This window comes from Semicossyphus pulcher, unplaced genomic scaffold, assembly GCF_022749685.1.
Source record: "Semicossyphus pulcher isolate SPU_LCO1_2020_fin unplaced genomic scaffold, fSemPul1.0.p SCAF_2, whole genome shotgun sequence".
Classification (NCBI taxonomy): domain Eukaryota; kingdom Metazoa; phylum Chordata; class Actinopteri; order Labriformes; family Labridae; genus Semicossyphus; species Semicossyphus pulcher.
In genome coordinates, this window is record NW_027211693.1 from 19,111,491 (window position 1) to 19,127,996 (window position 16,506).

The following is a 16,506-nucleotide window of genomic DNA, read 5'->3' on the forward strand; positions in this document are numbered from 1 at the left end:
TAAAATATTCAGTGTGAAAGCAGAGTGGGAGCCCCAAAGAGATGTAGGCCATGTTAGCATTAATTTCAACTATAAAGCCCAGAATGACTGGAGGACCCTGCACATGAGGAACTTAGAGTTACACAAAGGATGATTGCTATTAAGAGTAACAGCTGTGTCACTCCATCAGGAGTCCACAGACCAAAACACTACTTGTGCAACGAGTCGGCTTTGAGCAGGCTCTGTTAAGCAATCACTCAATCAGTAGTGAGGAGTTGTTGTGAGTTACATGGAAAACCAAGAGCGTTCGTCGAACCGAAACAGGACCACAACTTGGGCAGATGTGGCGTGACACAGTCTGGAAGAGCACTAACGCCGCCTTGTGGCAGCTTGAAGTCATTGCATCTCAGTGTCAGGTAGTCAGTGTCGTTGTGCTAGATTTGAAGTGTTGGTTAATTATCAGAGACATGCAGCACAACCAAAAGGTTCAACTCATCTGAAAGAGAAGAAATAAAAACAAAATGCAAAGTTTAAAAAGTTCATATCAAGCCTTTTATTTGGTATACAGATATTCATAGATTTATACAGTATATATAGATATATGTATATATGTAACACATGTGCCACAGCAAAGTCACAGACAAACTTATATTTACTAATAAAAAGAAAGGAAAAGAAAAATATACCATGTGCTTAATTTCAAAGTAGTGCCGTGAAGCGAGCGTAATGAATGATGACCAAAACTGGAATGATGAGGTAACTGCCAGGCAGGAAAACAATCACTTATATAATGGTTCATATAATAATAATAATAATAATAATGATAATAATAATAATCTACTGAAACAAATGAATCAAAGAGGCAACCAAGAAGAATAGTGGCAACATGGACCCTTAGTGTCAAACTAGAGAAAAGGATTAAAGTCTATAACATACAAACACACACGCGCACACACACGCACAGTTTGCACACAGACAGACAGTGCGTAAACGTACAAACAGGAAGTAAAGTCAGTCACACAGGAGCGCAAAAAATATCAGATGTCGTTAACTCTTGTCTGATAAACAACAGGGACTCAGGCATGCTGGACATCTACAAATCTCTCTCTCTCACACACACACTGAAAACACACACGCAGCCATGTACCACAGCCCGGCATTACAGGGCTGACCAAAGACATGTACTCTCTCTCTCACACACACACACACACACACACCAGAGCTGAAACAAAGTCAGGCGCGTTCTCATTTACAAAAAGATGCGAGGGCCGGCACTCATGTGAACAGAAAGTCTCACAGAAGGGAAAATGACAGAAAGAAGAATTACTTGTGAGGATCAAATGTGAGGAGGAAGGGATAACGCTTCAAAAAGGATAACAAACGAGCAGGAATTGCTACGCAAAAAGACGAGGAATAGGTGTATGTGTGTGTGTTTGTGTAAGCACGTACATGTGTATCAAAATATCAGGAGCAATAGCGCTATTTGACAATCTAACAGGAGTGTCTGGCGCCCTCTTGTGGTCACTCCGAGTCTCTCTGCACCTCGGAGGCGTCGGCCCGACAAATGGGGCACGTCCTGTTGGCCTGAGGTCGGAGAGAGGGAGCAAAAATTACAATTAGGCAATGTATATGGTTAATCACATTAGTCGTCCATCCGTCACAAAGCTCACAAAGTTTATTTGAACAGTTACCACCACTCGCCCCTATAAAAGGTTTCAGACGTTTTCTGTATATATTCTGTATTGATTTGTAATTTCAAACACCCAATTCACACTGAGGCTTCGACTAATGCCCCTCAATCATACGACTGTGTTGTGGTTAAAACAAGAACTCTGTGTTCAGGAGCCTTTTTTAGCACTTTCAGTGGGACATCATGCGTCGATGTTGGCGCGCAGCTCCTTCAGATGTTCATGTCCCGGGGTCGAGTGTGGTTAACAAGTTGTACTGAATCTTACGAGTTTAACTTTAGGAACATTTAGACACAAGCCCGTTCTGTGACCGATCTCTTCTGAACCGAGATTCTCACGACACTTCTAAATTTAAAAAGGTGCTTAGTGAATGTGAACTTTGACAGAGAGTGTTTTCGTTTTTATCTTTGAACAAAAATAAAAGTGGTTTGTGTCTGAACAAACCAGACTTTCACCCGTCAGCAGCTGGTTATTAAGCAACACTTAGATACTTAATCACCAAGCAATAAGTTTAAGCTTTAAAGATGAACACAGAGGCTGAATATGTCTATTACATTGCACACAGTGAGAGTGAGCAGACGACATGGAGGTGGTGCTTACCCTCAGCCACTTGTCGACGCACTTCCCGTGGAACTCGTGGCTGCAGGGCAGGACTCGCAGCAGTTGGCGGGACTCAAAATCACTCATGCACACCACACACCTGCAACACAACACGTATTTACATGTCAAGTATGGCAACACAAGGAACCTGTTTAAAAGAAGGCAAGACACTTAACTCCCACAAAAATTCATGAGAATAATCCCCCCACGGTGGTCACAAAAGGGCGGCACTCACAGTGTTTGCTCAGACTGATGGTTGTTTGGATTGAACCGGTAGGAAGGAAGCTGTTCAATGTCTCCCTTGGTCAATCCTCTGAGTTTGGCCTCTCCCAGACGCTCGGCGAGGTTCAGGAGGGCCTGTGGGAGGAGGGGGACAACAGCAGGATCAGAGTCTGCATCCAGCAAATGTACAGACAAAAAGGATAAAAAGAAGCAGATTAAGATTTACCTCATAATTTTCCACTTCTCCGTCGTCTACATCCAGCTCCAGACTGATCGCAGGACCTGTGGGCTGGACTGGCAGCATTGAACTACAGAGGGAGGTTTACCAGAGAACATTTAAGGTTCAGTTCATCAAAGGAGCAAATCAAGTAAAAAAGCTGTAGCAGTAGACTGGTTGCATCTTCGTTATCGCGTATCTAAGTGAGATAATGTACCAATTTACTTACAGGAAGTAAGGCAGGAGGCTGGGGTGGTAAGGCGAAGGTGGCAGTGGCTGTTGCGAGCGGTACCGTCGCCCTGGGAGACGCCGAGGAATGAAGTTTGGATAGGACTGTGGGGCAATCGACAACACGTATAAGAAGTCACTCACATGGATTAACATTTATTTGACTTTACTCAAAAGGATAAAAAAACACTTGAATTATTTCGATTGCTCACCACTCCAAAGAACTCCTGAGGCAGGGGGTCGTGGGAAAGGAAGTGCAGCTGTGTGGAGTGTGGTGTGAGGGCCGGGTGGGTGGCAGGAGGATAGTGGAGCCCAGCACCCAGAGAGAGGTGCTCTCCAAGCAGCTCCACGTCATTCTCTATCCTCTGTAACGGCTGGGAGGGTGGAGAGGAAACATGGAACATCAGAAGCACAAATACACACTGTTTATTACTGTTTGATAATATATATTTCATCTGATCAAGGCCACAGCAGCAATTCAAAACTATTCAAACACTAGACACTTGACAGAAAGCACATGTACTGTTTGTTTAGTAAATTAGTCATGGGCAATCTTTAATAAGACTAGATCAAAACCTGGTACGTGGCTGACCGCATCAGGTCAATGTGCGCTTTTATGAGCAATGTGTTACAAGGACTGTCCTTAAGAGTCCGATGGTAACGTGTTTGAAAGCAGGTGCGCGCTGCGGATGTAGGTGAGGACAGCGGACGAGCAGCGGAGAAGCAGCTACGCCTACTTCCCAAACAAAGTATCCAGAGAGTCGTGTCAGTGGAGGTCCAATATGCTCCATGATCCGCCATTGCAATGTCACGACTCTCTCTCTCCCTATGGCTCGGAAAGTACCGTCACTTACTCAGTCAGTCAGTCACATACAGACCCATGTGTAGGGCTGACCCCGGCGGTCAGCCAAAAATAATAAATGTACCTCGACCTCAGGCTGTCGCTTCACGTCTCCACAACAACCGTGAATCCCACTTAGCATACAGCTATTCAATCAGGATCTGCTATAGCCTTTGTAAACTTTTGCACACAATTGATTATTATTATTTGACTGTAACTGATGCAAACATTTTTTGCAAAGAACTGATATTTTCCACCATCATTTTAGCCAAAAACAACACATATACTGTGATGACTTTGCAGGCATAGATCTTAAAAACATCAGTACATGTGTTGATTTACAACACATTACAAGCTTTCATAATTTTTGCAAAAAATAAAATAAAAATCCACTTATATCTACAAATGCATCATCTGTTTTGCTTGAACATTGTAAAACAGCTCTACTGCAGCATCTTTACACAGCAGGTGTTACATTCAAAGCCTCCCTGTGAGATGCTGACAGTCACACCGGTTCCAAGAAAGTTAGGAATCCGAGTGGACAGGAAAACGGAGGACAATTACATTTGTCTTATAATATGATAATTTAAGTCTATTATATTCACAAAATCTGGATCTAATAACAAGGCTCATGAAGCAGGCATAACACATTCATTCCTACTCACTGATCGGGCCTGCTGTGTCGGATAGGGTCCGAACTGTCCAGGCTGGGGCAGGTGAGGTGGGTGGTGGGACAGGTGTGTTGGGGGATGGGGGAGGTGAGGAGGGGGGAGCAGGAAGGCCTGGTCACTGGACAGCAGTGACGGGAACGGGTAAGGCATGGGTAAGTGCTGCACAGAACAAGTCTGAAGCACCTGGCAGAGACACAAAGAAGACAGAAAGATGTATTTTAGCACGGCATGTTGCAAGAAGTATTCTGAAAACATCAAATAAGAAAAACACATCAATAAAAAACATTCAGACCAGACAAGACAGCTGGACTGTATCTCTTATTTAAGCACACTCACAGGAGGAGGGACGCTGCAGACAGGGTAATGCTGTCCACTGAAGACCACTGAGCATGCTGGGATCTGCTGAGGGGCAGAGCGAGGCGGCAGGCCTGGTGGAGGTCCCGGAGGAGACACAGGATACGACACTGGAGCTGAACCCTGAATATGGAAATCAAAGAGTCAGAGGACCTCGGCTTTATACAATCAGACTGCTATGTAAAGCTGAGCAGCTAGAGTTACATAGCAAATAAAGAAGTGTTGTACATGAGTGGTGACGGCACGAATGCATCTTTGAATTTTACCCAAACAGAACTAACATGCATGACTTGTCTTTAACACCAAATTTAAATGAACATACTCTTTAAATATGTCTTTAAATTATGCTAACAAGAGGATGTCTTGCAGTTAAAGTAGTATTTTGAGGACAGGGCAATGCATGTTGTAACGGTCATCAATTTGTAGATATGAATTCTGACACGTACTTGTTTAAAATATTATTTAAATCTACATGAAAATACAAGTTTAATATCTTTGACTCCATTCAGAGATGAGTAAACATACACACTGCAACACTACCAATTTGTGATAGCCATTACAGATCGGATAAAAATAAAAATAAGATAAGAAAAAGTAATTTCTCCTTGCATGTGTGTTTTCTGAGAGGATCGATGATACACGCTACACTTTCTCAAGGTTAAAGTTCCCATTAGCCAATAAACTTTGTACCACCTGAGCTAATTTAAAGACGTATTTTACTGAATCATCCCCGACTGGAATTCAGCCCCACAAGCCAGACGTGCTCACAGAAAGGTCCCACTGAATCTTTTACCTGCATGTTGATCAGTTTGTCTTGTTACATTACAGGTGATGTAGTTACTGCTTAACAGGTGAAACTGACCAAAGGATTACAGGATTGCTACGCTTCAAAGCTGCTTAACCGACGTGAGAGACTGGATGTCACAAAACTTCCTCTAACTGAAAAAACAGAGGTTCTTATCATTGGCCCTGAGAATATCTGCAGTCAGATCCAGCCACTGCTCGGCCCCCTCATCCCAAATATTAAGGGCACTGTTAAAAACTTGGGGGTTACAGAGCTGAGCTGAGCTTCAGTCAAAACAATCTTTACTTTGTCCCTACAAGTGTGTCTTTATTACACAGGAACATTGCAAAAATCAGGGCTTTGCTTTCCTTTAAAAGATATAATCTCGAAGATTTCAACTTTTGTGCTCTTGAGCACCTCCTACTGATGACAAGTGCTCCTCCCAATTTAACCAGACTTCTACAGCTGGCTTCCTTTTTCATGGTTCTCACTCTTGTTTTTCCTCACTTTCCTTTTTAGACTGTTTGCCTTCTTTTTCTTTGGATTTTCACTTATTGTTGAAGTTGTATCTGTAGTCATCGATCTTTTCTTTGTTTGTTCAGCCATAGTAGATTACTGTTTACTTGCAATGCTTACAGAAACCAGAAAAGCAGCCGCTTAGCTCCGCCTGCTCTCTCTGGCAGACCAACCACTGCTGGCTGATGGAAAACGCTGGGCACCGCTTCTGATTTTTTCTGCGAATGTCACCACAGACACCCAGTCTGTAATAATATATACTGCAAATGCAAAGGCTTTCATCAGTGGGCCATAGGCTCAATCACCATTGTGTTACCTCATTTGGTGATAGATAGTAACTTAACAGACATTTATTTAAATGAAAAAGATTGAGATTGTTACTTTAACACAGAGAAAATTATTTATGCTTTTATTTCTTCACGCTTGGACGATTGCAATGCCCTGTTTACGTTCCTCAGTGCTGGAGCTGTTGCCCAATGTCAGTTTGTGCAGAAGTCTGCAGCCAGACTCGCATCACACCAGTTTTAGCTGCACTGCACTGGTTACCAATTCTTTTTAGAATTCATTTTAAGGCTTTACACGCTTTTTCTGTAATGGCACCGCAGCTCTGGAACAGTCTTCCAATTTGTATTCGATCCTCGGACACCATTTCTGCTTTTAAATCCCGTCTTAAGACACATTTTTACAAACTTGCCTTTTTAGCTGACAGCTAATTTTATTAGCGCTCTGGTGTACTAATTTAACGTTATTGTGTTACCAACCTTTTGCTTGCTTTATTTAACATTTTCTTTAAAACAAATAAAGCATTATTATTATTATTATTGTTATTATATTAAAATATTAGTCACATTAGTCATACTGTCTGTAGTACTTTAAATAAGTTAAAACAACCATGATGAGTGACATGCCACGTGATCTGATGAAGTCACCTGCTCATGGAGGTCCAGCACCACACTGCTCTGTTGCTGGGATGGGTGTGGGTGTGGGTGTGGGTGTGGGTGCGGGTGTGGATGCTGTGGATGAGCCGCAGGGTGCAGCAGCCTGGGAGACAGGTTAGGTGACTGGTGGAGGGGCCTCGGAGATGGATTTGGAGGGTGGTGCCCCGGGCGCTCTTCAGGCCCCGGCCCCGGCCCACGTGGTGGTTGCTGGCTGTAGGGTGGGTACACCTGTGGGGGAGCCGGGTGACGGTAGTTCTCATCCTGGTGGCCTGGCGACAGGACGTGGTGGGAGTGCAGGTGGTGGTGGTGATGATGGTGGGCGTTGGGGTGGTGATGGTGGTGGTGGTGGTTGTTGTTGCTGTTGAAGTGGTGGTGGTTGTTGTTGTGGGCGTGGTGGTGGTGGCGAGTCAGACGGTCTCTCCGGCCTCGCTGGCGTCTCATTGGAGGGCTGAGGAGGGAAAAGAGGAGAAATCTCACTGGTGCGTTCACTACCCACAGCTCAACTCAATCATCAACAGCTTGATGAGAGATCTGGATGGGTTATGCTAGTAGCAGCTAATGTGGCTTCAACCTATTAGCCTCAAGCTGACGTAAGGAGTCCTACAGGAGGTCCAGAAGCTCTCTTTATACTCCTCAAGTCCTGATTTTTCTGTTTTTCAAACTTGTAGTCTTCAGCCTCAACTGACGCTGACATCAGCTGAGGCAATTTTTCAGACTTTGTACAGCTCCATGGAGAGCCATCAAAAAAAAAAAAAATCAAGCTGTCAGACAGTGACAAGATAATGTGTGTCTGGATTCAAAGCAATGGATGCTTTAACTGCAAACAGGTGTCTCAATAGATGAAGGTTTTGAGTGAAAACATTTTAAACAAAATCAATGTTACTTAAATTCAAGTGTTGAAAGTCATCAGCAGACCGAATAAAGGCAACCTCACAACACACCGAAGGCAATAACATCCTCCATCACTAAACATGTATACACCTATTGCACTGTTATGGGGCCTACGCTACAAAGCAAGTTCAACATACCCATGTTCTCCTGATCTGGCTTCACTTAACCTGACAGAGGCAATCATGCTAAGCTGGTTATCAACTCAATAGGTCAACCCAGGGTTTCGATGAAAAAAGGGGCGTTGTTTGGAGCAAATGACCGATCTAAACACAGGCAAGTCTAACTCAGCTGCAGCGGTCAAATGCAAAAAGGAGAAAGGGCAAAAAAAAATGTGCAAATTAGTTCTACAATTTCACTGCTCCATCATCAGAGCACGACATATTTATTATAACACCCGTGTATTACAACAGATTAATACGTTGCACATATGTATTTATGACAGACTTAGACTTATTCTTTAAGCTTTAGACCAGCGGTTTCAAACAGACTTATAAGGCGAATAAATATAAAACCACAGCTTACTTTAACATCAGCACAAAAGTACTTCAGCCTTCATTGTTTTTATCAGTCTCTGTTATAGATGTATATATAAGTAAAGCACGATGAATATCTTTCATGAATATATTTCATAAAATCAGACGGTGTGTTTTACCGGTCTCTCTCGCAACAGCTCTCAAAGCTCCTGAATCAAGACACCTGATTGGTCAGTAGGTGGTGTACATCAGACTCAGAATCAGAAATACTTTGGGCGCCGGTTTAGCTCAGCAGTTAAATCGGCGACTACATACAGAGGCTACAGTCCTCAATGCGACGGCCCCAGGTTCAACTCCCGCCCTCGGCTCTTTGCCGCGTATCATCCCCTCTCTCTCTTACCCCATTTCCACCACTATCCACTATCCTCTCTCTCTAAAATAAAGGCTTATAAAAATAAAATAAAATACACTATATACTCAATACAAACTAGAAGTATGAAGAAATGAAGAAAATATACGTTACCATAGTGATCTACCCCGGTAAAAAGTAAACCACCTTCTTAGTACTGAAAACTCGGAGTTAAACCTGAAGTTACCTCTATAAGTGCAAATCCTGCTTTGTAGTATTTATGGTCTCACACCTCCTGCTGTTAGACCATGAATAAAACCTTTATACAATGTCGGGCTGTAACAATGGATTATTTTTACTTGCAATTAATTTGACAATTATTCCTCGATAAACCAGTGAATCATTTGTACTACAACATGGCAAAAATTGTGGAAAAAAATCACAGGGGACATCAAAAAAATATTTACATGTAACCATCTATCTATCTAATCAACTATCCTGTAAGTATCATTTCAGCTGTATTTTGTGATTCCATTATTGCCTAATTAGTAGAATCAGGCAAGAAAAAACGTAATAAAATATTCTGTTTGACTAATTTATTCTAGTCTTATCCATCACATCAAATCTATTATGCTATCCTTATTTTGTTTAATTATTGATTTTAGCACGTTAAGGTCTTTTGACTGCTGCAGGGACAGAAAAATAAATCACCAGATCAATAATAAAAACATGTAATTGTGTCACTCACACACACACTAACCTGCGTCTGTTGCGGAGAGGCGTGTGGCATCTCTCTGGCATGTAGTGGGGGTGTGGTCTGCGACTGGGAGGCAGCTCCCAGGGACGAATGGGAGAGGAAGGAGTAGAGGGAGGGGCGGAGCTTAGATCCAACATGGACTGCTGGGAAAGACGCTGCCGTTTAGGGCTTGGGCTGTCTTCCATCTGCACATTGAGGTGAAGGAGGAGGGGGAAGCAAGGGGGGATGGTTGGGCAGGGGAAAACAAAAAGGACAGACAAAAGGGGAGAATGAATAAGAAAAGAAAACAATGACACACAAATCCTATTCAAACCAGGAGCAAAGCAGAGGCAACAGGCATGGGTCATGTTTCACACTTACTTTGTCCCGGTCCTCGCTGCACACATTATCTGGATGAAAATGTAGCACTCCTCCTGCAGGCCACAGAGGGAAGAAGACATAATCAGATAAGATATGGCTGAGAGAAACATCAACATCACAAGACACATGGACATGGACATACGCCTGCCAAGCCAGCAGAAACACAACACCACGCAGCCTTTGATTTTATTTTCCAAATTCTCAAACCACACTGGAAGCCAAAACAGTTGTTATCTTGATGGCAGATTGGCTTGAGCAGACTTATAACTGCAAAAATTCAACAGTGGTAACAGAAAAGTGCGTCCAACATCTTTTCTTTTTCAAACAGAGCTGCAGTCCTCGGCGAGGGTCTGTCTGTCTTTTGAATTTCCTGCTTTAAACACGTCGACAAGAAAGAAGGAAGCCATCTCTGGAAGATGTCACACTGGAGCCGTCCTCTCTGGCTCTCACAGACAAACCATTCCCTCTGATCTACCATGAAAAGCCCGAGCACAGACTCACAAAAACACACACACACACACAGACATCCACTCATCAAATGTGAACAACACAGCAGCGTGTCTTGTTGGCTTTGCACATGTAACATTGACTTTTGTCTCCAGTAATCAGCTCACTGTCACCATCACTTTTCTCCATATGACCATTATGCAGTGCCAAAAGGTTACATTATTTAATGATTAATTGATGAAGCATTTAAAAGAAAAGTAACCTGTAAATGTTTAACTCATTAACTTAGACAAAGTGCACAGCACAACCTGGTTTCGGCATCTGAAATGCCAATATATGCTGCTCTTCTCCATTTAATCGTTAACAGGGCTGGGTATCGATAAGGATTTCACAATTTGATTCGATTCCGATTCAAAAGGTCCCGATTCGATTTGATTTCCGGTCGGATTCAGTTCGATATCGATTTGGTTAGGGGTATTTCAGTTACAATATCAATGCACCTCTAACCTGGTGTATTATCAAAAACCACAATCTTAGCAATTTTATGAATTAGACAGCTTATTTAACTTTTTTCTGAACATCTGACTCATGGTTTTGATTAAACGAACTGGGCTTCAACTTGCGCGAGATTTGGCCATGAGATCTCATAGTGCGGAGAACAAAACCACACGAGACTATGGGGAAAGGCATACTGTATAACATGCCAAAAATACACTCGCGGCCAAAGCCGACGCTAACAGAGAGTAACATGAACACCAGTGAAAAACAGACTTACATATTCATGGACGCACACACGATAAAAAGAGCTCGTCAGCGATCACTGATGTCTCCATAGTAGGTGCAGTAAAAGAGTCCGGGCATGTCTCCCTCACTGCCGTATTTCGGGGGGGTGCTGCGTTCATGAACGCTGAGAAACGTGAGTGATCAGACACGTTTCTACACATAGATCGATCTCTGGATTTATTCATCGATATTGGGTAATTCAAATGAGAATCAACTCGAATCGGAACAAATTAATTTAAAAAAATGTTTAAACCCAGCCCTAATTGTTAATCATTGTAAACCAAATCTCTTTTTGGGAATTGATCAGTGTAATTTTTTACCAGTTTTCTAACAAATTAGACATTTTATTAGAAAATTAGTCAAAAAATTATCAACAGATTAAGCAAAAATAAATAGTTAACTTCCGCCTTCATACACTCTACAGTTAACTTAAGAGTAGTTCACAGAAAATTAACCACAACCAAAAAAACTGGCGTCAAGTCTGAGTGTCAGAAAGCGTCTGCTGTGCCAAAGCGTCCCTGAGCAATGCAGTGAACCAATGATCAGCTCTGCAACAGCAGCTCAGTGCCCCGTTTCTTCCCTATTTAATGTTTTATCTCCTTGCGGTGACTAGCGATAAAATCTCTCTCCAAAGATCAATAAAAGACTCCCCAATGATATGCATGAGATCAGTATGCCCCCTGAAAAAGAGAAATCACTGAATAAAGCGGTAATGCCACAAACATAATCTCAGAAAAACACAATGCTCTCCCAGCTGTTTATCTGTCAGCCCACATGTGCAATCTGGATGCAGCATGTGCACACAAACATTTCAGCAGCTTAAGAAGGATGTCCTTGAACTCAGCTGACAAGAGTTTCCTCTGAGCAGCCCCCCAAAAACCTTTAATCACCAAAAAGAAGGGGGAAATCTCTCCTCCCCTCATCCCCCTTTTTTCCCTCCCTCTCTGCCTCCCTCATCCAAACAGCCCCCGTCTGTCTCCTCAGAAACAACAGATCTGAAGGCAGCCCCCCCTACCCCTTTCTTGTCTTTGCGACGCCACTCCAGAGCCATGTGAAGTCTGGCGATAGTGACAGCTCAAAGGCGCCCTGCTAGTGGCTGCGGAGAACAGAGGGACTGTCGGTTGACTCACTAGTCCACAGTACGGCCAACCCACTGGCTTGCATCTTAATTCATCTTCCGTCCCTTTTCATTTGGACCTCATAGGGTCCTGGGCCTCAGTCGGCCGTGTGTTTTCAGGAGAACTAGGTCTGTCAGAGCTGATTCACCCTTGGGGGCCATAGGAGAGGGGATGGTGAGAAAACCTGGATGGGTTCTGTTGGCGAGCAGGCACGACCCTGTTTCCTCCGGGCGAGGCTGCTGGGGAAAGACTAGCACCATTTTTTTTTCATGACCAGGATCAGACAGAATGGTGAACTTAAGAGTATCAGCTGTCATTAAGTGGCAATTTTCTTCTTCTCTTACACCGAGATAAAAACACTTGAAGCATTATCTACAAGAGACAAGCCACAAATAGATTTAAAAAATGTCTTTCAGCCGTTTAATCGGCAAAGATCTCAGGTGATAAGTGTATTCATGAAGATCTGTAAAAACTGGTTGCTATTACATTGCCGAATTGGCAGGTTGACTAATGCAACACTCACTATTGAAGCTAAACTGGGTGTTTGACAAAGGGGGAGTGAAGAGGAGGAGAAAAACAGAGGGACAAAATTTTAACACCCCCAAACCCAACCCGACACATTCTGCATACCGTGATGCCAGCAGACGTTATACTGTGACAAAAACAAACAAGCACAGACAAACAGGAAATCTGTGATGCTCTGTAATATCCACACTCTTATTTTGCTTACACACAGAAGAAACAACACACATACACACAGAGATCCCAGTCATTCAGGAAGGAGGACATGCAGCTGTTAGCAAGAAGGAGGCAGATCACACAGCTGGGAGATTCACTGTTTAAGTCGTTCACATAAGACCCTCTGTTGTCGCTCAATTTGGAAAGCATGTGTTTTTTGTGGCGTCCCCTCTCTGCCGGTTATTTTGGGTGTTTGGCAACAGTGCTGCTATTACAACAGAAGCCTATTAAAAGCCTGCTTTCATTCATTCACTGCACTTTTCTTTGCCTTTGAGGGAACCCAATCTGGTATTACAGTCACTTTCCTCTGGTCAGCCTGCTGAACTCTAAACAGACTGATGTCATTGAGTGCGTTTGATGCAAACTACTATCCTGGTTATAATCCAGTTTTTTAAAGTATCCTGGATGTGTGTTGTACACATGAACATCATATCCTGGTTTTAAAATCTTGATATGTTCTCATCCTGGTTTTGAGAACCTTGGATGTTCTAGCTCAAGTACTCAGACAGAAACCAGGATACTGTGGCAGGAAAACACCTTATCTAAGTTTCTCATTATAGGCTAACAGTACAACATAGGCGCTGAGATGTTGAGAAATCAAATCACAACTGAACACAGATGATTAAAACCTGGAAATTGATTGATTAATGTATGATAATAACATTGTTTCTCATGTTTCATGCAAAAATCATATCCTCACTAATGAGCATGTAAATTGCTAAAGAAGGCTTGATAGGTGTATGTTACTTTAAATTTCCTCTCAGCTAATTTCATTTGTGTCTTCCCATTTTTGGGGGTTTTGAGGAGTTTTTGTTTGTCCTCTTAGAGAGATTGGATTGGGTTAGGAGCGGTTAGTGTTGTACAAATTAAATGCCAATTGAATGACAGTTTGTTTGATACTTGGCGATGCAAATACGCTTGACTAACAAAGTAACAAAGAAGTCTTTATAAAATCCCAGTGTCTTGAACAGTGCTTTGTAACTACGACTACTTCTTAATCTAACCTGTCTGACTATTTTGGTAAAATAGTTTTGCACAGGCTAAAATGTAAGTTGACTAGTATTGAGACATTTGAATGAAAGGTATGATGGTGAACTACAAGGAAGCCTGCATCACAGTGTTGTATTATCTGAAACAAGAAGATAATATCATTATCAAAAGATTTCATTTCAAGGTTTGTTAAGCCTCCAAACTGCTCTTTTAATCATCTCATACATATTTTTCTTCAAAGACTGAAAAATGTAAGTAAGATGGCAATACCTCCAGGCAAATCCATCTATATTAAATCAAAACTTACTGCTATCTAGCTCTTAATATTAGTTTGAATCCACTAAATTTCCACTAAGCAGCCATCAGAGATTTGTTTAATTAAAATATTTCTACACACATAACTAATTATAATTCAGGTCAATTAATAAATTACTTAACTGATACCCTTAGCGTTATTTTCTTACGTCTTGACCACTTGATGACATGATATGACCAGCAGGCATTCACCATCATGTCTGGACTATTCAAAGGAAAATTCTGCAGATGTAAATTCTTACTGAGGGTCAGTAGAATTTGTACTATGAGTAAAAAGCCTGGCACTGACATACTAGATAAAGTTCAAGAGCCTGCTTTGCTCTATTTACTTGAGTAAAAGCTATTCAACCCTTTAAAGCAGAGACCCCACAACACCTGACATGACATATAGCTGGCCTTTCAAGCAACAGCTGGTGGTGAAAGCACCAACCCTTTTAGTTAAATGTCTCAAAGCCTGTTAAGCTGCTAGTGGTCTGCTTGCATCCCTCAGGGGGTGTATCCTGTGTGTGAGTGTGTGTAATGATGCATCTGGCCGGGCTGCAGGCCCTGTTCACTGAAGCCTGCTTACCGGCCCCGGGGTGCCTGTGAGCTCCGTGTGAGGAGTGGCGCTGCGCCCCCGCGGACAGGTAGCTCCCCTGGGTGTGCTGCTGCTGGCTCTCCGGGTAGCTGCGACCACCGTGGTGCGGCGCCCAGCCGGGGTTGCTCTGCTGCGGGTAGCTCACCCCTCCTCCGCTGGCGTTCATCATGCTCCCGTTACCGACCGTGTTTCCGCTGCTGTTGCTTCCAACGTTACCGTTCAAGCCGAAATGATAGAAGCCAGACCGAGACCGAGAGCGCGTCCTCGGGGGGTCCATGGCTGGGAGGGATGAGGATGAGGATGAGGAGGAAGAGGAGGGCGGTGGTGGATGGACGTGATGAAGGTAGGCTGGAGAGATGGACGTCCAGAAACAGGCAGGAGCCTCCCTCTTCAAACCGCGTCTGTCTATCCACCTGGTTACCTCTGATGTCTACCGGCTGCTACGAGTGTTTTCTGAGGCATTTAAAGGTGCTGTTTCAGTGTGATGAGAGGAGATACCTGGAAGCCCTCATATGTCGCACGAGCACCATCTGCATCGACCTCATCCACGCTCTCCCTGGCTATCTGTACGGGTCAACTAAACGGAAAACGTTTTTATATTACCGCTTATAAACCTACAAAAGTATTTAAACTGTATTGTAGTTATATCAGCATGCGATATAAGAACACAACACTCAAAGTACTATTTTCTCCTAGTTAGCTCTCTGTGGTTTCCGTCGTTCACAAACAGCAGCTGTGCTCAGGTTCTCTATTGTCTGCTCACAGAGGATCAGTCAGGCTCCACACAGTGAATTAAAGTATTTTTTAAAGCTACTAGTCGCACGCACTTGGGTCCTATAAGTGTGAGCCCATTGACGATGTATGTAATCACAAGCAACAACAACTTAAGTTAATATGAGTCGCTCGTTAAGTTAAATACTTAAATCCCTCAACACAGGCAAGATGGCTCGATGTCGAGCGTTAGCAAACTAAAGGAAACCAGTAGCCCGTGTAGCTCCGAAAGAAAGTTATTAGCATAGGTTTGAGAATATATAATAACTAAATTGCAACGGCTATCCAACGGTAAGAAGTAAAGTTACACCCCTTTGCGTTGGCTAACTATACCTGCTCGTTCATTAGCATAATGTCGATTTTCCAGCTAGCTCGAGGCTAACAGGAAGCGGAGTCTAGAGGGGAAAACAAGTCCAACAGTGCCGACATTACAAGCTAGCTAACGTCGCACTGTATCGAGGTTAGGCTAGTCTCTAAACATTGCTAAAAGCGGATTACACCAGACCGCACGAGAAAATAGATAGCTACCTTATCCGTCAAGTGAGGTGGACAGTATTTGTCCAATTTAAATCCCCTCTCGCATTCGCTATCGAGTGTTTTCTCTGGTCAGCGGGGAGTGTAGGGGAGATCAATCAATGGGAGTTTCACATCTCTGTCAAGTCAGCCCCAATCGATCACAGAGAAAATGTAGCCCGTTACTGGGCTATTCCGCGCCTGGTTTGTACGTACATAACACAAACCCAAGAGTGAGGAAATGCTAAAATTCAAGCAACACTGAAAAGAACCATATTTGTTTAGTGAGATACTATCGAGGTCGATTTAAAGTAGCAGCTTGTTATCCGACTTGACTACTTCGGTCTGGCAAACCCCGGGCAGCTGCTCAGTTCATTAATAATTCA

General features: G+C 43.1%; 1 protein-coding gene across 1 annotated transcript; it reads right to left on the reverse strand.

Annotated features, from left to right (window-relative positions):
- Positions 1-533: 533 nt before the first annotated feature.
- On the reverse strand, positions 534-16,203 carry rnf38 (ring finger protein 38). The gene is made up of 12 exons (XM_069670538.1): positions 14,828-16,203; positions 9,869-9,921; positions 9,512-9,693; positions 7,030-7,486; positions 4,783-4,923; positions 4,441-4,629; positions 3,147-3,308; positions 2,936-3,039; positions 2,716-2,797; positions 2,503-2,624; positions 2,268-2,367; positions 534-1,563 (listed from the first exon to the last, which is right to left on the reverse strand). Exons 1-12 carry the CDS (start codon positions 15,111-15,113, stop codon positions 1,501-1,503), a joined length of 1,941 nt encoding a protein of 646 aa, XP_069526639.1. The 5' UTR covers positions 15,114-16,203; the 3' UTR covers positions 534-1,500.
- Between the last annotated feature and the right edge of the window lie 303 nt (positions 16,204-16,506).

What these genes read in the sequence shown, in the direction of transcription:
- rnf38 (XM_069670538.1), bottom strand. Translation starts at nt 15,113, where the DNA reads ATGGACCCCCCGAGGACGCGCTCTCGGTCTCGGTCTGGCTTCTATCAT. An exon ending in TCTGCAGCGTCCCTCCTCCT is followed by an intron (nt 4,630 to 4,782) that starts GTGAGTGTGCTT and finishes TGTCTCTGCCAG; the next exon opens with GTGCTTCAGACTTGTTCTGT. An exon ending in GCGTCGACAAGTGGCTGAGG is followed by an intron (nt 1,564 to 2,267) that starts GTAAGCACCACC and finishes CTCCGACCTCAG; the next exon opens with GCCAACAGGACGTGCCCCAT.